The sequence below is a fragment of the Centruroides vittatus genome, unplaced genomic scaffold (assembly GCF_030686945.1).
Source record: "Centruroides vittatus isolate TY-2023 unplaced genomic scaffold, ASM3068694v2 scaffold_520, whole genome shotgun sequence".
NCBI lineage: Eukaryota > Metazoa > Arthropoda > Arachnida > Scorpiones > Buthidae > Centruroides > Centruroides vittatus.
In genome coordinates this window covers 543,983-570,830 of record NW_027122712.1, presented here as the reverse complement: position 1 = coordinate 570,830, position 26,848 = coordinate 543,983, and the positions used below count along the sequence as shown (strand labels likewise).

Below are 26,848 nucleotides of genomic sequence, written 5' to 3'. Positions count from 1 at the left end.
CATCTTTTAATGCCTCTGATATCAGGATGTGCCTGACATTTGATGTCAAACTAATAAATTTCTTTAACAACTACAGAAAAAAAGCTGTAATGTAGTTATCATTACAGGAGAGAACATTTCACACTTGTTAATCCTGTTGCCACTGTAATTATCTTCATCAGTAATACCGCAGGTGTTGAAATTATCTTTTAAAATTATCATGTTTTAAAAAAATATTCCCCTTAGATATAGTAAACTTTTATTCAACTAAAATTTGTTCTTTATCGTATAAAAAAAAATCTTCAAGATTTCATGACACAGAATTAAAACAAAAATGCATTACACATTCAAAAAGAGTACAGAAATAGCATTGTGAAGTGTAAAAAACTGTATCATGTTAATTTATTTTAGCATCTTGATCAAAGTAAAAATAGATAAATTGATATATGCGTACTATTGAAAATGCATAAAAACTTTTAACCTACAATATTTAATTGAGTGTGTCTTAGAATCAAAGAAATAAAGATATAAATTAAAATTACAGCTAAAATTTGATGTAAATATTTCTATTCACAACATATTTTATTATAGTTTAATGGACGAATATCTGATATTCTAATTTATTCAATTTACTTGCATTAAGGATAAAATGATAAAAGCACAACATTGGTTTCGTAGATAACTTAAAATTATGACAATGCCAATGTAAAGAGAAAAAAGTAAATTAATATAGTTAACGGATAAAACAATTTTATATTTTTAACTGGCTTAAACACACTTACCAACTTATACCTTTCAATTGAATGTAAGAACACAGATTATTTTGACAATTTTTAACCTTATTTTAACCTCATTTACACTTTAGATTTTTTAATCAATTCTCTCAAAACACTGACAAATATTATGATTTTATAAAATATTTTAATGTCTTTTTAGTTTATAAATGTATGATAAATATCTGAATAATTTAGATATTTTATTGTAAAACTGTATAATTTTCTGTATACTTCTGTTTATGATCTGAAAATTATTATTTAAGTTAAATGATTCAAGTATAAAGTTATTAACTGACAGATTTTTGATCAACTATAATAAATATTAATCTGCTTACATTATAGTTTTCATTTTTATATACAAGCTCTAAGCCAATTACAATTTGAACATAACAATTAACACGTGCCTAGTAACAAGTGAGTATATTTTAAATTTTTCTATATTAATATTTTTTAAATTCTTCAAATTTTATTAATATTCAATTCTATTTCATGGTCCCATTTAAAATTTTTTATAATCTCTCTTTTCGAAATATTTGAATAGTACATACACAAAAAAGATGTGTGGTTTAGTGAATAATAATTGTTACATGTAAATAAAATGGAAATAGATTTAAGAAAATTGAAACAGCAAAATTTCAAATTTTTGCAATATAAAACAAAAAAAATCTCCAAAAATATATTAAAAACTTCTTGTAAATATTTTTTGTAAAAAATAAAGATTCTTGGACAGAAATTTAAGTAGTTTTGAGTCAAAAAATGCCACTTTTTGCATTATGACTAGATTACACTCATATTTGGAGCAAATTTTGAATACATTGATCATTAGTCAAAAACAGTAATTTATAGGATTGGTTTGGACGAATGATGCAAAAGAAACAAAAGTACGGTTATAAAAATACTTTTATTATTTTAATTTAAAATTATTCTTTCCAGACAATTTAAATACTTTCTGCATTTTGGCTCATGATCAATGTATTTTTATTATGATATATACAATAATGAAATTCTCTAAATAAAAGAACTAATGCAGCAGGAAGATGAATTCACATTTTCAGTCGTCCATTTCTTCCATTCTGCAGTGTATTGCAGTTTCTACTACTTCTAGACTAGCATAATCCAATTCTTTGATCAAACACAGTACAGCAGATAAGATGTTAGAATTCTAAAGATAAAAACAAAAAAATTAAAATTCACTTTTTAGTATTATATGTAAATTTTGTAAACTAATTCATTAGATCAACACTAAAAATGCGTCATTATTCCAGAATTTTCACAATATAATTTATTCACTAGAATTGAATAACATTTTAAACTTTACATACTAAATTTGTTAGTTGTATTTTTTTTTAAACATTCTTTGCAAAATTATACATGAATTTCTAGAAAATAAAGCAATTTTTCTATTTATCAGTTCTCTATTGTTAGTTTGTCTTTCTTTTTAGTATCAAATCTGTATTACGTATATAGCATATCTTTCCCAATGTTAACCAAGAATTTTTAAAACTTCAAAAATATCTTTGGAGTCTGCTTTATTCACACATTGATTGCATATTTCATCTCATTAAGTAACTCAAAATGTTTTGCTGAACAAACAAAATATGGCAATATTTCTCAGTTCAGATTGGCCAAAACTACTCAAGTCAAAATATGTTAGACAAAAAAGGTATAAATTTAAATAAATGAAAAAATTTAAGAAATGTTTTCTACCTGTAACCAGGCTACCTTCAGTTTACATTCAAATAGAATGCTGTAGAACAAATATAAAAAATCTACAACATGAGTTAATGAAAAAAAGCACTAAACATACATAGATAAAACAAATTCCAGAAAAAATTTTTTGACAATTTTAAACTAGTTTGACTTCTGTACTGGTGTAAGCGAATAATTCACACTCAACCTTTTAAAAACCAGTAATAATAATTGAAAACAAACGTTTTCGACCGTTAACTCGGTCTTCATCAGGTTCTAACTATTGAGATTCAAAACTGTTTCAGAACGTATTCAAATTTTCGAATAGAACCGTTGCGCGTTTGTGTTACGTGTTGTTGACATGCGTAATACATGTGGCGCAAATACACAACGTAATTACATTCTATATATAAACGAAGGGATAGGGATGTACATTAAATAGAGCTATGGGGAACATCCCCTTCGTAACAAAACTTCCAAGCTTGAGAAATGTTACACGCATCTTTAGAATTGATGCAGGTTGTGCGCAGTCCAGCCTTATATATTTCCAGAGTTTCCAGGGATCGCAGATGGGATGGCAGATTCCAAAGAGAGCTTGTATACATCGGTTCAACGAAACGTTCGCTCGACAAGCGTCTATGCGAGCATAAGTATGATATTGACCGCAACAGAGGCACCACTACCCTCTCTGCTTATGCCTCGACCCCGGGCATAAGTGCTGATCTGCAAAACGCGGAATTGATTAAAATATCCCATCGATTGGACCATCTGCGATCCCTGGAAACTCTGGAAATATATAAGGCTGGACTGCACACAACCTGCATCAATTCTAAAGATGCGTGTAACATTTCTCAAGCTTGGAAGTTTTGTTACGAAGGGGATGTTCCCCATAGCTCCATTTAATGTACATCCCTATCCCTTCATTTATATATAGAATGTAATTACGTTGTGTTTTTGCGCCACACGTATTACGCATGTCAACAACACGTAACACGAACGCGCAATGGTTCTATTCGAAAATTCGAATACGTTCTGAAACAGTTTTGAATCTCAATAGTTAGAACCTGATGAAGACCGAGTTAACGGTCGAAAACGTTTGTTTTCATTTATTATTACGGGTTTTTAAAAGGTTGAGTGTGAATTATTTAAACTAGTTCACACTGGAAAAGACTTATTGTTTATAATGAGGTTTCTATTGAAAAAAAAAAAAAAAAAAAAAAGACTAAAATTGAATACAAAAGTTCTAAGAATTTATTTACAATTTATTTTATTAATTGATTTTCATCAATGTTAGACAAGTACAATATTAAATGCATAATAAACAGACTTTAATAAAATATTTTAAACCATTTTATTTATGTGAAAATAAACTAAAATTCAGTAATACATTAAAATTTATAGTTATGTACAGGGTGGGCCATTTTAGTCAATCTAGTAAAATTTCTTGAAAAATGTGCATCTTACAGGAAAAAAGTCATTGAACTAAAAATGTTAGAGACTTCAAAGGAACTACAAAGTGAAGCCATCTGATGGTGCTACAATCAGTGAAAACAGGGCCAATTTCATTTTCTTAAATGGAACCCCCATTTTTTATTGCATATTTTGATTCTACAGCAAAAAACAAACCTTTATCTCAAAAATTTTTCAGAAAAGAAAGATACATTTATCAGAAGTTGTGGGCATTTGAAGTTTTACACAGCTGCCACATGATGCACACATGAATTTGTGGATAATTAATCTTATCATCACTTGCATATATAGCCAAAGAAAACCATAACATTGACTATATATGCGAGTGATAATGAGATTAAACCAGAACTCTAACAAGCTATCCTAATATGAAATACATACCATACAAATCAGCTAAGAAATTTAAAGGCACTAGAAATATTTAAGGCAACCTTCAAGTCTTACCCATCAACATTGAGGAGAAAAAACAATCTCAAGAGCATGGCAGGTCCATATTCAATGCAACATTGTAACAGAATATTGACAATGCATAGACTGTGGATAGATGCACCCTATTGGATATTTGAGGAAAATTTAAAGAAGGAAAAATGTTTGAATTCAAACACATTATAATGTCTTCTAAGCATTCCAATCTAAAACACCAGTACAAGAAAGATCTGATTTTAAAAAAAATCTACTTGAAGAAGGTCTTAGGTGCAGACCAAAAACATTATGTAGGCCTTACATGTGAGAAAACCATTACTAAAGTTGGTGAACTTTATACGAATTTAATTCAATAAAATAGATACACTAGTACTTTCAACATTGCATTAATTTCATCTTCAGGTAAAGAATGTATCAGGTTATTAAAGTAAAATTTAGACATTTTCAAAAAGAAACATTATTGACAATTAAATTAACCATATAGTTTAGTCTTGTAGGTAATCACTATCAATATCAATCACATTTTGCCACCTTTGCTATGAACTGTCAATCCCATGAGCATAAAATGATAGAATTTTCTTTGAAGAAAGTCTTGATATCAGATATTGTCAATGAACTGTATATTAGCAGTAGGGTTTCTGCAGAGTGCAAAACAGATGGTACTCAATTGGCACCAAGTCTGGACTATAAGGTGGATAATACAGAACCTCTGGCCATCTTCTCTAAGGTCATCTTTGTTCTATGTGCTGGCATGTTGTCATGATGGTATCAGAGTTTGTCAAGTTTTGAAGTCTTAGCAATAAGCATAAATTTTGCTGAAGAGAATTAATCACACAGGGAATACATCAGTAATTGACTATTCCAACTTTATTATGTAAGGAAGTGCATTTCAGGCTTTCTGTCCTTCTTCAGTCTTTTATTACAGATCTACTTAATTAAACAATAAATGCAGATACTAATATAATTGTTTTTTCTTTGTTACATTTATTAATATATATATTTTGTTTGTGCAAAATGAGAAAATAATTTCAGATGATACAATAGCCATGATTATTTTTTCAAAAACAGGAAATTTTTGTTAGGCATCGACAAAAATTCAACCCGGAGTGACACGCAACGGAGAGCAATTTTGACGTTGGATAGGTTAATTTCACTGAAAATGCATTGTGGACCGAAAATACATTTGCTGGCGACCAAGGCCAGCAAAGTTTGAATGATCACGCTCAAAACCACTGATACCAAAGAAGATTGGAGGATGAGAACCACACCTGTGGTGAGTGTCAAAGTGAACCCGTTTAGTAGTGAGTATCCGAGACATAGCCTTGTCCCAAATACGGCCTTGCCGTTTTACTTGTTTGCAATATGTTGATGTATCTATTCAAATTTTGTTTGTATTCGGAATACATTCTTCAGTGCCTGAAGATGGCATTAATGAAATATTGATAATTGTAGCATATCTATTTTGTTTGAATTATGTAATTCAAAAGACTATGGTTTTTTATTGCTTTTATAATTTTGAAGTCAAATATTATTATCATTTTGGCAATTTTCTGCCCTGACATAATTTTGACCTGATGTCTTACATGAATGCCATAAGAGATATTCATGACATCATGAATGTTTGTCAATTATGCATAATGTGATGACACATGTTGTCTGCAAGTTGCCACAACTTGAATGCTTGTCTCTGTAAGATAGATAGCTTGTGGCACTCTGACCTTCAACAACTTAAACTTTTTGTGGCTTTATTTCAAAAATTACAGAAAAATTACTCTCTGATCCTTCTGAGAAACACTTTGGCCACCGTTATTTATTTCCAGCTGAACTTGTTTCTCATTAGTCTACACTACACTAGTGCAAAGTTTATAGAGCTCCCTATTTTCCACTCTAGTTCAATTGAAACTTTAACATTGACATTCTGTTTCTTAATAATATAACAACTCAAATAAACTCAAATGTTAAATTTTTGTTATTTTTTTTCACTTTAAAGCAGTTTCATATATTACCAAAGTAGACTGAATTATTTTGACACTGATTGTATATTTACACATACACTAAAAGTAAAAAATATAAAATATATTTAAATAGCTATACCTCCAAATTCATTCCAAATTAAAAACTTCAAAACTCCTTGGCACCAATATCAATCAAATAACATATTTATACAACCCATATAATAATAATAATAATACTTTACCCTGTTTTTTCCTCCTTTTGGTAATAATCTACCAGGAGAACCAGATTTTTGTTGAGAATTTTTACTTTCAACATTATAATGCATTTCATTTTGGATTATTCTTTGGTTTTCCATTAATAAGCCATAACCATCACCACTAGAAGCTGCACCATCAGGATCAGGAAAGCATGGATGATGAAAATCTAAGACAGATGACTGCGAATCACTCATAGAAGATCTGCGGGTGCTCACTCCAGATTGATCTTCTAGAATAGAATCACATCCTATAGTTTCACAATTGATATCTGCATTTTTTCGGCCACGTCTACCAGAATGATCAACAAGAGTTTGAACACGAGCATGAAACACATGTTGATGAGGCTGGTGAGATTGGGGTGTAGAAAATAATGGTGTGGTGCTTCCTTGGCTACTGTAGGATGCCGTCATGGAAGAATTAGGTCGTTCTTCATCTTCAAATAAAGTAATTGAGCGAGGACGTTGTTCTTGGTGATGAGATTTAATGGAATTATTCATTTCTGCTCTTGTTTCCAAATCATTTAAAATTTCTTTTCCAAATCTATTTGAGAAATCACCTATTCCACTACATTTTCAAAAATTAAATAAATTTATTTATTTCTAAAAATCAATTCTAAATACTAAAACAAAAATTTACTACTACCTGTCATGTGGTGATTCTTGCCGTAGAACCATTGGCAATGAACATTCTTGAAAATTATCAGCTAAATTTTGTACATAAGAGTCTTGCAAATCTTGTGATTTCTGATCCTGAATTGGTGAGCAATGAGAACTTTCAGGTGATATTTCTTCACTTAGAATTCGAGGAGGAATCAATAAAGAACCATGAATTCTAGCTCTCTCTACCTCATCTGGCTGAACCACTAATAAAAGAAAAAGTAATTTTAATATTTTCAGTATTTTTATTTTCTTTAAAATAAATCAGAATGAAGTATTTAAATCAAACATTGATTTGGCATGATGTTTTTGTGATTGCTTGAAATACAAAAAACAAGTTATGTTACCATCACATGTTAAAAATATATAATATTTAAACTTATTTACTTCATTTTGTCATATAATTTACTCACTAACTATACCAAATCAAACAGTAATCTGCAAATGACATGAACTGTGTGTGTATAGTTCATGGCATTATTAAAAATTTTAAAATATATTAAAATTTTATTCATTTATTTTATAATGAATTAAAATTTTCCAATAGTAAGGTTATAATATGTTAATTTGTGTTTTAACTTACTAATATTATCTAATTTTTGCAGATGTGGTAGAGCCCGAAGAACTGTCAAACGATAAGATTCTGTTTCTGCACACGGATTTTCAGCAAGCCACAAGCTGTGAAGTCTAGGTAATACTTGAAGATAACATACTTCATTTAGATCTTCAATTTTATTTTTCCGTAAATATAATTCCTGCAGATTCCGGCAATACGCAAAATCTATCAATGTTATAATGTTATTGACACTGCAAATAGAACAAGACAATCATCTTAAAAATATATATATAATTTTATAAATTTTATAATTTTTAAATTAACATTGTTTCTTATTCTACACTTAATATTCATAAGAGAGAATACTTTTTCACCATTGCATTGTTAAACACTAAGAACAGATAGCAATTTTTTTTCAAATCTGATTTCATGTGCACTTGTCAATAGAAAAATAGATATTTAAAACTATTCAGAAATAGTATTTCATCTGCATTTCAAGACACATTTAATAGTTTTTTTCCTTCGTGTTTCCATAACATACATGCCATATTTTTTTATGTATTAATTCTACATATATTTATATATATAATATGAAAAGTTTTACAATGAAACTACCAATTGGAAAAAAATATCCAATTGATAGTTGTCCTTTTATTAAGAAATTTACACTAAAATTTGACAATAAACTGTAGTACTTCAGTTCCATATTTAAGTCTTTTATTTTAATATTCTCACCCAGTGGTTTTGTAGAACTCTTGCATGCTTATTTCTCAATGTCCAAATAGTGTTTGAATAGGTCTGACCGTGTCATTGTTCAGAATGCACTCCGATTGGTAGAAAAGTAATGATGATAATTGCAAGGATATAAGAATGAGGAAAATTATGGCAGCCATCTTTTCCCTTTTTGGGCTTCTCTTTGAACCAAACCCTTGAGCAGGAGGCATAGGAGATTGTTCGAGGAGGACTAGTGATCAAGAGAGCACATGTGCAAGAACAGGAAGAAAGGAACTCTTTATCCTGAGTATCACACACATTTAAAATATATATATATATAGATATATTTAGATATACATATATTGAAAGAATCATGCTCTCTTTGAAACAGTGCACCAAAGACAGATCCCTAACAGAGAAAAAAGAAGGAGAAAGTGACTGAAATCAAAGTACTGTAAATTCAGTGAGTTCCTTCACACATGAATATTCCTCATACCAAAATGCTCAGAGGTGAGAACTTCTCAATATCTGATAACTCATGAGGTAGAGGTAATGAGTCTAGAGTCTGTTATTGTTGGGTTTAGGTCTCCTTCACTAGGTGGGATAAGTTTGTAATGATTTATATATAATTCCTGTATAACTGCTCTTGTGCAAAGGAAATTGCAAGATATTCAATTAAATTGAAATATGAATTTAATATTCTTTGTTTTTTATATCTCAAAACAGAATATACAGGGTGCTTCAAATGATGTATACCATGTTCTTAAAAATCATTCATTGTAAAAAACTAAATCACCTTTTAAACTGGTTAATATTCAAAGTTAGCACCAAAAACCTTTTAAATCAGAAGATACTTTATACAACTCTATACAACTAAAGTAAATGTTTTTATCTTTTTTAAAGAGCTTCTCTTCAGGCTGTTAAAATTACAATAGCTTTAAACTAAATGGAACACCAAATATTATAACTGCAAACAGAACAGTTTTTAAACAAGATGGATTCTCAAACATATTATAAATTAAATATTATAAAAAGATTACAAATTACTTTTGAATTGTGACTGATATAAAATATTTTAGTTAAAACCAACTATAATAGATCTAATAAACATCATTATCACAATAAACAGAGCTATATTACATAATCTGGTTAACCTCCAAAGTTCTATACTAGGATTGTTTAGGAAATTCATAAAAGGACCGTTCAGTGTGCTCAGCGCTCTCGCTTCTCGCGCACTTACTCACAGGACATCCATGTTTGTGGATATTTCCATCCTTGTCCACGCTCTCGCCGCTCTTCAATATGATAGCGACACCTCTATACTTGTTTCCTGAGCTTTGGAAATTTCATCCTAGTATACATTTCTGGATGGTGCGCTCTTCACGGAAGTCAGTGCCTGATCTAAACTAAATTCAAAGGCCGTTGATAGTTTGGGGGTCGTCTTATAGGACAGATATAAGCTAAAACTATAAAACTTCGATGAAAATTTATACCTTGTCTTATCTGAAGGTCGTCTTATCTGCCGAGATATACGGTATTTATTATGACATCATTACAATGCCAGGCTGCATCTTTTAATCATATTTTAACTTAAAAATTAATTGGATCCTCTAGTCCCTAAGTTTCCACAACTAGTCTCAATTTTCAGCTATCTAACACCATACTTGAGATTAACAAAGGACGAACAGAGGAGCAGATAGACAACAGTGGGAATTTATAGCCCAAATATCAACCATCATTGTCCAACAAATATTTACAGATTTTGAGTGCCACAGAATTTATCCCTAATTCTAACAATATTCTTTTGAAAATGCAGTTGCAAATTTCACATTAATGTTCATTATTATTTAGAAATAAAAAAAAATTTTAATCTTAATCTTTGACTATATATTTTATAAGTGGCCTGCCCAGACTTGTCTTTTACATCTCATACAGCCCTTCTCAGAAAAAGGATAGAGACTCCTGATTTAAAATATTAGAAGCCAACTGTCAATTTTCTCCTATTTCAATTCTCTATAGCAAATATAAGCTGAGCTATTGATGGTTCAGGCCCATGTCAATGGGTATTACCAACAATTAAAATTTTTTAACAAATGTTTAAAAATATATAGAACATTTGATGTTAGTTTTTGAATGTATTTTTTTAATAACACAATGTGCCTTGTGGTTTTCATCAAATTTTTTGAAGTTTATTTTAGTATTTATAGCAAATTAAGATGCATGATTCAATAATTATAAGTAATGCTAGTATTCTATAAATTCTTGTTTATTTCATTACTATAAAATGAATTTTAATAACTAAAATAATTACACACATTTAAAATGATATCGCTATCTTAACCATATAACATATCATTTTCTTTACACACAATTGCATTATTTTTTGAAATTTTTAAAATTCTACAGTATAAAACTCCATTTTACATTAATTAATGTTTGTTGTGGTTTTTTTCTAGATTAAATTCTATTCTTTTGATAACAAACATTTTTATGCAATTTTTATTTCTACATTCAAGAAAATTTAAAAAAAATATTAATTACAGTTCCTGTTGTTCATATCTTAATAATAAAAACTCACGATTTAATTATTAAAGTATAGCATCTCTGAACGAACACTTAAACCACTCTTACTTTCTAACAATTTCATTGTATAAGTGTTACTATAAATTGATAAATCAAACTTTTTCATCACTTTTTTGACATTGTTAAATAAATTTAATAAACTAAATAAGATGAAACATTTCATAATCATGCAATATATATAATATATATACTTGTAAGTTAATTCAATTTAAAGGTTGGATTTCACGTCAATCTTAGGTTAAGAAGAGAGAACAAAATATCACATCAGCATTAATTATGTATAAACACTGCTATAAGCACTTTCAAAATATGGCGTATGTACAATCTCACCACATGTGTGTCAATTTACATTCTTTACATTTGGTTGTTCTAAGTTTAGTTTTGTTCTAAAGGACTAATGCCATTAATTTTAATTCAAAATCTTTGTTCGAAAAAAGGTTTATTTGAAATTGTCTGCCTGAGGACGACATTTTATAGCATGCCAAAAGCACTTGCAAATATAGCAGTGTTTATATACATAATTAATTGTACAGTAGTACATAATTAATGCATATGTGATATTTTGTTCTCTCTTGTTAATATACACACTGTACACATAGTTCTGGCTATGTAAAATAAAAACTTAGCAGTAAATACAGTATATTTAAAGATTTATTATTATTATATAAAACTTTCAAAAATTTCTAAATGTCTGACTTACAAAATTACTAAAACTAATTCCAATAAAATTAAGCAATACATTTACCAAATATTTTCATAAATAAGCTCTTTTCAAAGAAAAGTTTGTGAGTTTATTCTTGAATACTAATCTATCTTCCAGTGCATAATTTGGCTAGATAAGTTTCAGCATTGCAATTTCAGAGACTATGATGTCCCAAAGCAAAGTAGAAGATTCAATACCATTTCCAAAAGTTCCAAAGTTGCTCTGTACTATTAAAAAAATCCCTCTGTGAGTCATACTTAGCACACATGCTGTAGGTTGCTGATTCCCAAATTGCTGAACCGATGGTTACAATAGTAATAACAGATAATTCCAGTTAAACCTTGGTTTTTTAACTTAATTCATTCTCAAAACAAAACAAATTTTCCCATAAGAGACAATATAAAATGGGTTAATCTGTTCCTGACCCCAAAACAAAGCTTTTTTTAAAACCTTTTTAACTATATTTCATGCGTAAAAATACCTACAAATGCAATATAGTATTATCTATATCTATATTCATTTCATATACAGTAGAGCATCGATTATCCGACTCAATTGGGACTAGGATTGGTCGGATAACTGAAAAAACGGATAACCAAAAAGTATGAAAAAATACATTATTAGTATAGTATATTAGTATATCGCTAATAACCTTCTTCGCGTTGAATTTTCATCAATGTTAAGCCTAACAAAAATTTTTTTAAAATAATAATCGTCGCTATTGTATCGTTAAAAATTAATTCTTTATTTTGCACAAAATAAATACAAAAATAAAGAAAAAGTAGAAAATTAAGCCTGATTTAAATACTGGCCTCCCTTTCATGGTCGAGCCAGTGTTGCCAGCTAAAACACACAGAAATTTAACAAAAATAATATAAAAGTAGCCAAGACATAGCCAAATATTGTAGTGCCACATCACTAGCGGACATTTGAATTTGCTGACTAGAACGCAATCGGATAACTGATGTGACAGTTGATCGGGGGTCGGATAATCGATGCTCTACTGTATATATTAAAAGCAAAATATTCCATCACTGCCAACTGAAACCAAAACCATAACTTTACAAAAAAAAGTGCTATAAATAGAGGCTCAACTCTGCCTGGATGATATATAACCAAATCAATCAAGACAGACAACAAGTATAATACTTTATCCACACTTTCCAAAATATTATGTTTCAAATGCTTTGATTTAAATTTAAATTTTAATTCATTAATTAATTTTGATTTTATTTTTATATATAAGTTAAGTTTAGATATGGCACATTAACATACTAACTAATAATCGTTCAAATTCATTAATAAAAAATCAACAAATATAGTACTAATTATATTGATTTATCTGATGAAAATGTTGCAATTATGATTTAGTCCTAACTGAAATTAAAAAAAAAAAAATACAAATAAACCACATATCATTATTATTTTAAACCTGTATAGTTTATATGATATTACATAATTTATATACTTTTTAGATATTGTCAATACAAAAGTCAAATTCCTAAATTTCTGATAGTGCTAATGCCATCTTATGTACATTTGCCGAACGGACTCAATTACAAAAAACAGCTACAGTCAGAAAAAAGTCTACTAATAATATTGATACAGTACATCATTATTTTGAATAAATTCATCAATGTACTATAAATTTCATACATAAAAATACAATTTTTAATTTTTTTTCATTTTATCTTTATCTCTAAAACATGTCCAAATAACATTAAATCATAATACATAAAAATAAAGTGCACACACATCGAAATTGAGTAATGTACAGATAAATGTTCTGAATATCAGACACCATTTTTACTTTTTACCTAGGTTTAGTCAATTGTTTTTTATTTTCAGTAGAAAATACTGTAAAATTGCTTAAATCAGTCAGCACCCAGGTAAGGAACTAGATCAACTGGACCAGCAGGGTAAGTGTTAAAGATAATAATGAAGAACATAACATTGATCATGAGTGGATTAAATTGAAAATAATAATAATACATGCATTTAATACATTAGTGTAAAAAATTTTATTTTCAATTCTATTTTCCTAAATGTTTCATTATTCTTGATGTAAAATTTTTTATGTATATTATAAAAATAAATGTAAAGTTTTCAAATTGTACTGCAAAAATTTATTATTATTATTATTAAATTTATTTTTTACATGTTATTCAGTTTTAAAATCATTGATATATATTTAGTAAATTGTTTGAAATGATTAAACAAAGATAAATATAAATGGCAACAATTTACATCTATTTTTAATAATAAAGTTTAGGAATACAGACCTCAATGAAAGAACTTCTACATTTGGCATTCTTCTTACAATATGTACATCTGATAATTCACTGCCCCTAAAAATATAAAAAAAAAAGGATTAAGGATTAAGGATTAAGGATTTTGAATTAAGGATTAAGGATTTTCATTCAAAAAAGGATTTTTCGAATGAAAATAAATTCAGAATGAATGATACATATGGAATAAACAAATAAAAAATTCTGAACATTTCAAGTTGTGGATAAATATGGGACTAATAAGTGATATTAATTTGGACTATTAAAGAACATCGCCCAAGTGTTCCTTCTGTGATTTTGGTAATTTCTTTATATACTGTATGTTTAGACTAGAGATTTAAACTTATACAATATATAATCTCTTTTGCATATCAACTCCTTTCCAAAATTAAATTTAATTTGCTGACCTCTTTCTAAATTGAAAAATAAGAATAAATTACAAATAGGATAAACTAAAAACAAACTGGAATTAATAATTTTATTTATTAAACATAAGTCAAATTTGAAAATCATATGACTTATTTTAATAAAATTTAAAGATAATAATATATAATTAATAGTAATAATAAGGAAAATAATTGGGCAAGGCTACCAGACTTTACAAACATCCAAAAGGCTGTCTCATGTTTTGTACATGGATGATTTGAAACTTTTTGGAAAATCATCAGATGAAATCAAGTCTCTGATGAACACTGTCATTTTTAGTAACAATATTTCAATGGACTTTGGACTAGATAAATACAAAAACTTTTATCTTTAACAAAACTGGGCAATAATATAAAATTAAAACACAACTAACCTTGAAATTCTCCTGACAGACAGATAAAAATCCAGAAAAACAAAAGCTTTCAGTCTACTTTTGACTTGCTTCAGGTTAAAATTTTCAGAAATGGGATGCCACAGGATTCAATGTATGAAAACAGAATTTGAAGAACTTACGGTGTTTTTAATTTTAGACTAGATAAATATGCAACCTTGGTGATAAAGAAAGGAAAGGTTGAAACTAGTTTAAAAATGCCAGATGGAAGTGAAATAAAGAGCTTACTACCTGAAGAAAGCTACAAATACTTGGGTATCTTACAAAAAGAAAACATCAAACACAATAAAGCCAAAAGCAAGATCAGCAAAGAATATATTAGGTAGGTTTGGAAAGTTTCAAAATCAAAGCTGAATACAAAGTGGAAATACAATCAAAGCCGTAATACCTGGGCAGTATCTGCTACTCATTACATTGCTGGCATAATTGACTGGATTCAGACAGAACTGGATGCTTTAGACTGAAAAACATGAAAAATAATGACAATTAATCATGCCCTACATCCATTGACAAACTTTATCTTCTGTACTATGAAAGAGGACAAGGATCACTACAAGCTGTTGAAGGAGAAAAGAGAAGTCTATTAGGATACATAAAAGTAAAGAGAAAATGTTAAAAGAAGCTAAGAATGCTGAATTACTGCAAATCAACATAACAAAGAAAGCATACCAAAAAGAGCAATTGACAACACAAAGTGACAACTGGAAGAATAAAACTCTCCATGGCCAATCCTTAAGAATACTGAAGGAAAAGTTGACAGTAGAAGAATATGGGAGTGGTCAAGAAAAGGAACTTTAAAGAAAGAAACAGAAGGTTTAACTCTTGTTGCACAAGAATAAGCATAAAAAAATGCAATCAAAACACAGGCTGAAAAGTCATATCATAATCCGAAGTGCCACCTCTGCAAAAAAATGTGAACAAACTGTTCAACACATCATAAACTCTCAAGAAAATTGCATAAACTCACTACCCTGAATGACATACCAAAGTACTGACAATCATTCACTGGAATCTTTGCAAAAAGTATGGCTTTCATTGCAGCAAGACTTGGTATGATTATAAGAGAAAAAATTGTTGAAAACAAGGAGGGAAAAAATACTTTGGGATTTTCAGACCGGGAAATAAATGTCTAGTTCATAACACCCCAAACAATATGCTAATGGAAAATAACAAGATACAAACTATAAATATGGCAGTCCCAGGTGACAGAACAATGAAGGAAAAACAATTATAGAAAGCCACTAAATATGAGAACCAGCAAATCAAGGTTGAAAGATTATAGAAGAAAAAATTGACAGTTTAAATTGTACTCAGAGCACTAAGAACCAATCTAAGGGATTTTGAACAATGCCTGAAGAATATTGCAAAAGAATTTCTGCAATATTTAGATACACAGTTAGAAAACTTACTTTGAGTAGTATCTTTTATCATAAAGATAAAAGTGTTCTAAAAATTCACATCACTTATTTTGTTTAATAATTATAGAATATTCCACTGGCTAAATTAAAATTCAAATATAAATAATATCATTTTGTTAATTCACCACATTAATATTAGTGGCATTAAGAATAATAGTATTAATAAATAAAACATACTGATTTAACAATATAACCTAAACAGTTTTGTGGAAAGCACATTTAAACTTTTGCAATAGACTTCACTATCTCAGTGTTTATAACTGCATCACATATTTGTTGCTAGTATATAACCTACAATAGCCAGTTCTGAATTAATGAATTGAACAGTTTTTAAACTTTATAAAAAAAGTCAAACAATTTTGTTAGTGTAAAAATTTATTTAGAATTAACTGAATATGTGTCCATTTTGCATTAATTTCTACAACAAATTAATGTTTTAATTGACATTTATAAAATATGCATCAATAATTTTCTATTTGATGAATGTTTAACCAATTTAACATTATGGAATTATTATTTAATATAATTTAAAAATTGTAATTATCAGTGCATTAATTTGATTGCATGATATAGAAATGATCAATAATGAAATTATTTTTAATAACAGCTTATATATAAAGTACAAACATGTATATATATATATATATGTTTTTAATAAATTTCTGTCTTAAATGCACTTTAAGTAAAACTATTAAAAGTTTTATACCAGTAAAGGTTTATTTACACACAACAGTGACATGGCCGTGCAGTGCAGTGATTTTTTGCCGGTGGGAAATCATTGACTTAGTTTTAAACCACCCAGTCAAGACTCGCTCGTCACAGTGCCGTGCAGTGGCAGTAGCGTGACCGTACCGTGAAAGTACATTTGACAAGAATGATATTTTCACTGACGGTAAATTTTGTTTTTCAAAGGATGACAAACATTTAATTGAAATGGTGCATCAACACCCTGTTCTATTTGATTTATCTTGTTCGAAATACATGGACATTGAGAACAAAATGAATATTTCTCTGTTTTGTGTAATAAAATATAAAATGCATGTTGGGACACTCAAATATTCAAAAAATATAGATCCGTCATCTCAATTTTTTATAAAGTGTATGAAACTCCCATTCTGTTGATATTTTTGTCCATGCTTGATGTATCCACTTGCAGAGCTTTCTTAATTGCATTTTTTTTCTTCATCTAAACATATAGCTATCATAGCCAATTCATCTTCAGAAAAGTCCATGACCATTCACCAACAGAATGGTCATGTCACTATTTTCTGTAAATACTCAGTGATGAGTATTTACAGAACGTCACTGTCACTAAACATTCACTGTGCCGGCACGTCACTGTTGTGTGTAAATGAACCCTAAAAAGTTTCATGAATGTTAAGAAACTTTTTACATTTAAAATAAATGTTTTAACATTTATTCATTTCATAAAACATGAAAAGCATATCATTGTGAGAAAGCAATAGAACAATAAGCCTGCTGTTAATGAAATTCTACACATGCTAAGCTAATACATCAAAGAACAAATTGACCTTGAATCAATGGCAGTAATTTACCAGCGTAGAATGTTACGCACAAACATTCTTTATTTTCTAGATGTGCTATGTATATACTATGGAGAATAGTCTGTTTGAACTTGAATTTTAAATAATTAAAAAATGAAAGTATTGCAATCATTCATAGATACAAATTAAGAGGTAAATTACTTTCATATTCAATTACATTTGACTTTGAATATTCAATCATGGACTTTATTTAATGAATAAGTAAATAAATTCAGCTAGTTTCAAGAAGTCAACTTTTTATTATAAAAAAAAAAAAAAATGAAGATTATTAATTTATACTTTCTATGCTATTCTAAGAGTTTAAGCTGAGGATGGTCCAATTTTGACTAGAGACATTTATTTTTAATAAAATAAAGTAATTCTTAATCATCTTCATAATTCTTAATTTCTAATCATCAAAATATTAATGTTTTGTTTATGTTTAAAAGTTAAATAATTCAACAGTTTCATTATAGTTCATTTGTCTTTAACATCAGTTTCTATCATGTTAAAGTTTATAACTTATTTATTACTCTACAAATTGTTCTAAAAAAATTTATAGCAATTCTACCAGTAAAGTAACATTTATAAAACTGCAAACTTACCAACAATTTAATTTCCGCACACTGTTTAAATCTTGGGCTCTTGTTCGAGATAACACTATGTTCTCAGTAAGAATAGTCATACTGAAGATTAATTACTTTGAAATCAATATTTACATACTGGAAAAAATTAATATTAATCATGAATACATAATTAATGTTGAAAATGCTTAACTGTACAAAAACATTACAATTAAAAAAATATTGTATATTACTTAAATTATTATGCATATGTTAGATAAAATATTAAAATATACATAGTACAATATTGATTGAATTTATTGGCCATGCTATGCCAAGCACAATAGAATCTGGATTTAGCAATCACCCTTGGAACCAATATAAATCAAGTATCCATTAAAAATCAACATACATTTTTGATCAACATACACTAATTGATACATATTTAATTTAATAGAAATCAGAAATAGCCAAAGAACTGCTTAAATAATAGGAATGTTTTTATGCAATAATTGACTAACATTACATACCTAAGTTATTTTTTCTTATCCAGAGTATAAGTGTGTTTTAAAATCATTGACATTTTATGTTTGCAATCCAAATCAATAATCATCATGAGTGGACTACATAATGTTTTATGCAATAGATATATGTGGTCTTATAATGTAAATATTTTTTATGATTGTAAAATTTTATTTTTGATTTTAAGTAAATGTGTTTTTCCAGATGTCAAATGACTTAGACCATTTTCAAAATTGTGTATCTAAAAAGTGACTTATTTCATTGAAAAATAATTAAATTTATTAGAAAAAAGTTAGAAACAAATTTACAATTTATAATCATGATTTTGATTAATTAATTTTTTAAAATTTTTTTTAATTTTTTAGATACACAATTATTTTTGAAAATGGTTCTTTTGTTAGTGGTTTAATGGTAGCATATAATGGAAGTTATTGAATATTTTTAATATATTTGGCTTTCCTCTTTTGGGTAAAAGATCTAAAGATGTCTTACAGAACATTTTATATGGGCAGTTTTTAGAAAACTCATTTACTATATTTGTAACCAGCAGACAGATCTGTAACCATTTCTCCCTTAGTATATTCTGAGTCTTTGTTTTATTATCCATTTATGAACTTTCCAAATAAAAATAAATTCTGTTTTTTATTTAGAAAGTTCATAAATGGATGAAAGCTAAAATCTTTCAGTTTCCAAAAATTCTCAAAATTAGTTTGTTTCTCTTCATATTTTAACAGATTTATATACTTTTTTGAGCAAAGACAATTCTTGATTTCAAAAACTTTACCATTAATAACTTTCAAAGATTTAGTGTATTCTTTTCTACTATTTTTCTTAATTTTTATAATATTTTGTGCATAATGAAATTCATTTCATGTCGCAAACATAGTAAATAATGTAAATCTAGAATCTTCCATCTGATTTGTCTGACAATGTTAATAATTGTTTTACTCACTTCCATTTTTGAAGTACTGTATTATTTCAATTTTATGGTAGCATATCTGAAAAACACATCAATTCAATTATGAAATATGCAATAAATATCACTTTTCTATTATTTTCTAAAATTTACTTCCCTGAACTGCTATCTGATTGCATATAGCCTTTTTTATTTATAGTACAGTGGGCCCTCATTATAGCACTGCTCACTATACCATGCACTCGGTTATAGCGCAGGCGATGTTTGCGACGCAATAAGCTCAAACATGTCTATACAGGTCCATGCGGCATTAGCGAGTAGCACATTTTATTGTTACTGCATATTGAGTAATTATGTATGTATTGAGTTTCTGCATGTATTTTGAATACTGTTTAATTATTGTATGCACGATGAGTAAAAGAAAAGCTTGACATTATTGCTAAAGTAAAGAGCTGAACCACGTTACACCGCGCCACTTGGTATAACGCAGTTCACCTTATAACGTGGGTGTTGTTTCCTGCCTGACATGCGCGTTATATCGGGGGTCCACTGTATTTTTATTTTCGAATTATGATGTGTTTTTCAGAACATAAACCCATTGCAAGTCAAGAAGAGACTGTGTTGACAAACTGAACAAAAAATTTCAATGATTTAAAAGCAGTTAGCTTTCTACAATCATTTCTAAAGCCTGTAGGACATTTATAACTTTTGAAAAAATTTATTTTTATTTATTGTTGTTGTAACTACAATAAGCAAAGTTTCATAAAATGTATTTTGACTTATTGTTTTAAAGCATGCTTCCTTTGGCAGCATAAATGACTGATAATGATATCTGTGATTACAATAAGCAAATTCTACCATATAACAAATTTTTTGTATATTTTTACTTTAATCTGAAATATCCTAGACATTATTTATATTATGGATATTGTATTAGTTACTTTTATTGTTTTATTGTATAATAATTATGTATGGGCAAAGGACCCTGAATGGGAACATCACTAGATTAACGAGGGGTGTAAAGTTCATCTGTCTAGTCCAGGAGTCACCAAACTTTTTTCACAGCATAACCGAGTGAATGACGAGCATGGGCTGTATAACCATTTTGTTCAATACAGCATACCAAATATACAGAAAATAAAGACAACCAACATATTTGTTTACCAATACACAAACACGACGGCTGCAGCAAGTTCATGATCATTTTTCTTCAAAACTTCATCGCAGGTACCGGTATTTATACAAAAAGCGCTCTGACACCCAAAGTCGCAAAAAGTCGCCAAATTTTTTATTTCACTGATTTATCTGAAAATTATATTACTATCAGATACAAAAATCAGATTGTAAGTAAAAATGCCAAAAATTGATTCAATAATTTTGATTTTTCTTCATAGTAAGTTTATCTACAATCTAAGATGTTTCCATATAAATATATTTTAGCCAATTTTTGGCAGTGCGGTGATGGGCCAGACGAATCGACCTCGCAGGCCATAGTTTGGCGATCCCTGGTCTAGTCGATACTTCAAAGAGTGGCCTTAGGCAGGAAGCCTTTTTTGTCAGCAATGATCTCGTAAAAATTAAGTTAAATAAACTAATATTACACTATAAATGAAAAATACTTGATATATTTTTTTTTTATTTCTAACAGTACTTGGAACAAGAAAAATGCTAGAGCTTTAATATTCTTTTTGAAATTTAAACAAAAGAAATAAAATAGAAAAGAATTAAATTTATCATCAATATATAGACATTGAAAATAAATTTAATTGGTAAAGTTATATCATAAAAAAGTAAGTTAATTTTATTCCATCTCTAGATCTACCGATAACGCTAAATATGATAATTATATTCATATTCTGTAAGAATCAATACTTACATTCAATAATTGAATATTTTTTTAATAACAGGATCACAACCTTCCTGGATATATTGGACTATATTTCAAGTTATTGTTGCAATCTTCCAAACAGCTAAAAGAAGATTACCAATTAGTAAAGATTGAGAAATACTGTAGTATTTTACAATAAAAATGCTCATTCAAACAATACACCTAATTTTTAAAAATTAGGTGAATAATGATACTTCATTGTATCATATACAAATATCCCAAATATATATATATATATTACTATCATTCAAGTATTATGATCATAAATACAGTATTATTTTCACCAGCTAATTAGACAGTCTTTGTTATCCAAATTAACAATTTAATTAATACAGTATATCCATGTTTTCTAATCTTTTTTCTCTGGAGATTCCAATAATGGTTAAGAATGTTTGTAATTAATTTATATATCATTAAATAAAAATATATTACAATTTATCATAAATATTTCGATTATTAAACATATTTAATATGCCAACCTTAAAATACTTTGTAGATGAGCCGGCATTACAGGGATTCTAGTGTTTACCCCCACTTACCGCTTAGCGCCACCATCGTTGTTCTCCTTTCTTAAAATGATTACATAGAAAAAATAGTTTTAAGAATATCTTTTTATATTTCATTTATCTTTCATGATAATAATTTATAGTCAATGTTTTACAAATTTCTACAATTTATTTGTATTTCAATTTTGTTGCGCGTTTTCATTCACATTTGCCCGCCAGTAACCGAGTGAATGAAAACACCAAACACCAATAATTGGTACCTCACCATGGATTGACCGAGTGGAGTTTTCCGGGTTTTCTTCACGCGTCTAGCACCTAAATAGGGTGCCAGTTTCCCGTAGAAAGTCCTTTCTGGAGGTTGACATTCAAAAATCCGGCAATCTCCGGAATGTCGGATTTTTTAATGGTTATATATGCTGTATATATTTAACAGAATATGACTACCTTTAACCCTTTAAAGAACACTAAATAAAAAGCAAATGAAATTTTAATGTTCATAAACAAAATAAAACAGTTCTATAGAATTATAGTTAGGCGCTTCCAAAAATCAGTGGCGCGCTAACGCGGTAAATTTGAAAATGCGCTTCGAAATCCATTCCAGAAATCTGAAGGAATTATTGATGGTCAGATTTTTTAATGTCGACCTGTACCTATCCTGGCAGATCGCCCGAGTATTGTTGCGTTGCCTTATTCCATCAATCCATACATTTCCATTTACACGTAAGATTTAGATTTATACTAATCACAGTTTCAACAATTGATTAGTATTAATATGACATCATAAGCTTAAGTCGATTTGTTATCTAACTTTTATAACCCTACGCTCAAGTTTTCTTTTTATTTATTATTTTAAAAAGTTCATTAATAATAAATGAATACATTAATTAATTAATTAATTCCTGACTCAAATTTTCGTTACCCCGATACTTAGAATTGTTCGCATTTACGAGAAAAATTAATGCAGTATCGGCATCAGTTATTATTTTTTCGCGAATAATTTTAAGTGGCATTTTTCCTGCATAAAAACAAAATAATATTACTTTGAATATATATACAGCATCCATATCATGTTACTTTAAATAATTTGGCATTTCCAAACAAATGAATAGTTTGACAAAAACACTGACGGAGTAATAATTCTGCCGGGTGACGTCAAACGGGTTATCGGCAAGGCACGGTACATCTCGGCTTAGTTATTTGAAAATACCGAACTGAGCTAAAGGTATGACAGACAAATTGCAAGCGATTCTGGACTCCAGCTGAAGGCTGATCTGACCATCAAAGTTTTGAGCTGTAGCTGGACTCAGAATTGCGCAGCTTATTTGATAGAGCCAGGGGCAAATCTAGGTTTTTCGGGGCCTAGAGCCTATTGAAGTCCAATGGAGCCCCATTTTTTGTTATTTTAAATAATACTATAAATTATCGTTATTATTATATTATATTAACTATTTTTTATTATACGATAAGTGCTCATTATTAATGAAAAATTATTAAAAATTTATGATGATAATTCGATTTTTATGAGCCCTTGACACTTGGGGCCCTAGTAAATAACTAGTACACGTAGCAATGAATATACTATATATTTTTGCTTCTCTTCTACAGATCATCAGTTCGTAAACATCCTGGTGCTCTGAGAAACCAGAGATCGAACACTGTCTCTCTTTACCCAACTGCCTTCATAGTGGAATGAATAATAGTGGACGATTAAAATCCTCTTTAGTGCTCATAAAATGGAGAATTAAAAAAAAAAAAAAAAAAAAACTAATAGTTCTACTTTTCTAATTCTAAGAAGTGTTCTCTTTTCCTTTCTCTTTCCCTTCGTTTCATTCCTCCTATTTGGTATTTGTCTATTTTTTTATAATTCTGTTCTTACCGCTTACTGGCTTTATTCGTATACGACAACGCAATACTTTAGTGATTTGCCGAGCGAAATGTCTCCCGAGAGGTCTTTTATGAAAAAATGATCCGTATTTAGGGGTTACAAATGTGAAGTAAACCCGGAAAACTCCCTGTGGACAACCTGTTGCAGAGGAGCGAACCCACGACCAACTACTAGCATTCAGTGGTTTTAACTGCTACGGCACTGGTGGCGCGTTATCTCTTACTCTATTTGTTTTGGGTACATTTTTACTTTTCTGGCTGTTATGAATACATAATAAGGGAAAGTGTTGGAATAGTGTCAAATTTGACCCTCAAAATTTTTTGCAAATCTCCCCGTTTTGAGATTTCCCGAACCAAAAAAGTCAAAATAAATTCAGCAATGAGTTTCATAACTTCCCGGCTTTTATTATAAAAAACTTTTTATGTTATTAAGTATTATAAAATTTTAGCAACGACTTGCGTAACTTTGCCGGCTGTTATAAGATTATATTTAAAAAAATAACTTTTATATTATTAATCATAATAAATAAGCTAAATTGCGTTTGGCGCCATCTGTTATTAGCTTTTATTATAAAAAAAATTCATGTATGTACTTTTAATTATTATAAAATGGCAAAAAGTGTAATTTTAAGGATACAGAGGAATTTTGTAAAAATTTATAAATGCTAATAATAAGTAAAATATTTAAGTAAAGGTAATATCTCGTATAAAAATACACACATAGAAAAAGGTATATACCGAAAAGGAATGTTTGTTTATAATAAACTTTGTATATACAGAGTGGGCACTAAGAGGGTCTCTTTTAGCAAGCCCATTATGGGTTCGGCCAGGGCCACAATGGGGCGGCTGGGACCGACATATCCGGACGGACCACCCCCGAAACATTCCTGGAGATTTTCGACCCGCGAGGATTTAATCCCGGGTCACCCAGAGCGGTAGGCTGCCACCTTGACCGCTCGGCCATCCGGTTTTCTATGGTCTCATTGACAATGTGACACGGATGAAATGTTAACGAATAATACGGTTACATTTTGCCGAAATGACAAGCTCACCAACTTTTACTGATATCCGTTTTCCCCGTTAATGACCACATTAGCCTATTGTATTCGTATTTTGTAGTTTATTTCACATTCGCCGACTTCTGGGCGAAACTATTCGTGCGAAAGACCTGATAAAAACCGGATATGAACTATTTACTCTTGCAAACGATATCATAATTCTATCAAAGCTTGTAAAACCGAATTTTTTGAAATGGAAAGTAGCCCATATTCTTCCCATAACTATTCTGAATATATTTAGTTTCAAAGTTAACGGTTTATTTGTTCTCATGTGCTACTCGAACAAACAGGCAAAAAGAAAGGCAGTCGTAAATTCAATTCTATAAATTTATCATATGTAAATATGATAAAATTCATATCAATGGATTGAAAATGATCGAAGTTTTATTATACAGAGTTTAACGTAACTATGTGCCAATATTTTAGAGATAGATTTTAGGGTCAAAAATAAGCTTAAAATCGTCTATAAACGTTTTAAAATTCCGCTTGGCAACTTTTTAACGTAAATTTGCAGTTTTTATTTTTCCGTCAACAAACTAAGGTAAGTAAATGTTGCACAAATAGAACTGCTATAATAAATGTAAAGTCTTATAAAAAACTACTTTGAATAACATTTCGCTTTTTATAAAGTCAAACAAAATAAGTTACAAGAATTGCTCAAATTGTCCTTCGTGGATATGCGCGTTTACTTTTTATAAAAATACATAGTAATCGAAGCTCAATACTTGTTTATAATAAGTTCAATTTTCATTTATTAAAAATAAATTCAACATTTAAAATAAAGTTTCAGTTTGTACGTGTTAGTAACAGAAGTGGATAGTAAACAGTTGTATCCTTTTAGTGAAAGATTTAAAAATGGTTTCTAATGTGACTTTTTGGCAGGCCAGATCTCGAAAACAAAGCGGAACTTTAAAACGTTTGAAATGGATTTTAAGTTTATTTTTGACCCTAAAATCTATCCCTAAAATATTGACACGGAGTTTTGTATCACCCTGTATATTTAACTTTTTAAGGACTAGTCGAAGTATAAATTATTAAATACATTACATTTGTTTTTTCATATTACTTTCTAATTTTTAAATATTTTCTTATGCTTTATTAATTTAAATACATTAAATGAGATTATTGTTGAATAAAAATAAACTGCAGGAAAATTTTATCTAAACTTTTATAGTTCATTTAGTATTATGCATTTTGCATCTATAAAGCCCGGTTCACATTTTGCTATGAAGTAGCCTTTATGGGTTAATATCATTTTGATATCTAAATTTATCGAAATGTCCGTTTTCTGAGAAATTTCTGTGGATAGTCTACTAACTAATTGAAAAGTATTTTTCTTATTTCACATTTTACCAATAGTAACTTTCGAGGTCGGAGTCGCATGAGTCGAAAGGATTTTACCAACTCCGATTCCGTCCAAAAAACATTCAACTCCGGCGACTCCGACTCCGCAACTGAGTAAGAGTATCGAAATTTAAATTTGGGGTATATCTGAGGACCCTAGATTGCCGGGGTGGCTCAGGCGTAGGGTGTACTGGCATAGCGTATAGGTCGCGTTAAAATACGAACGAGGATATCGGGGGATTCCCCAAAAATGCTTGAACACCGACCCCCTAATTCAAATTTGCCTGGACCTCGTGAAGCTATAACGCGTCATTGAACTACTGTGCATTATGTCGAAA

At 29.2% G+C, this 26,848-nt stretch overlaps 1 protein-coding gene across 1 annotated transcript; it reads right to left on the bottom strand.

The window, feature by feature from the left end:
• Positions 1–261: 261 nt before the first annotated feature.
• Positions 262–22,250, bottom strand: LOC136989422 (dynein axonemal assembly factor 11-like). The gene is made up of 8 exons (XM_067287562.1): positions 22,198–22,250; positions 21,707–21,800; positions 18,435–18,551; positions 14,045–14,110; positions 7,790–8,013; positions 7,193–7,412; positions 6,535–7,114; positions 262–1,917 (listed from the first exon to the last, which is right to left on the bottom strand). The coding sequence occupies exons 3-8, from the start codon at positions 18,512–18,514 to the stop codon at positions 1,807–1,809; spliced, it is 1,281 nt and encodes a 426-aa protein (XP_067143663.1). The 5' UTR covers positions 18,515–18,551; positions 21,707–21,800; positions 22,198–22,250; the 3' UTR covers positions 262–1,806.
• Positions 22,251–26,848: the final 4,598 nt, after the last annotated feature.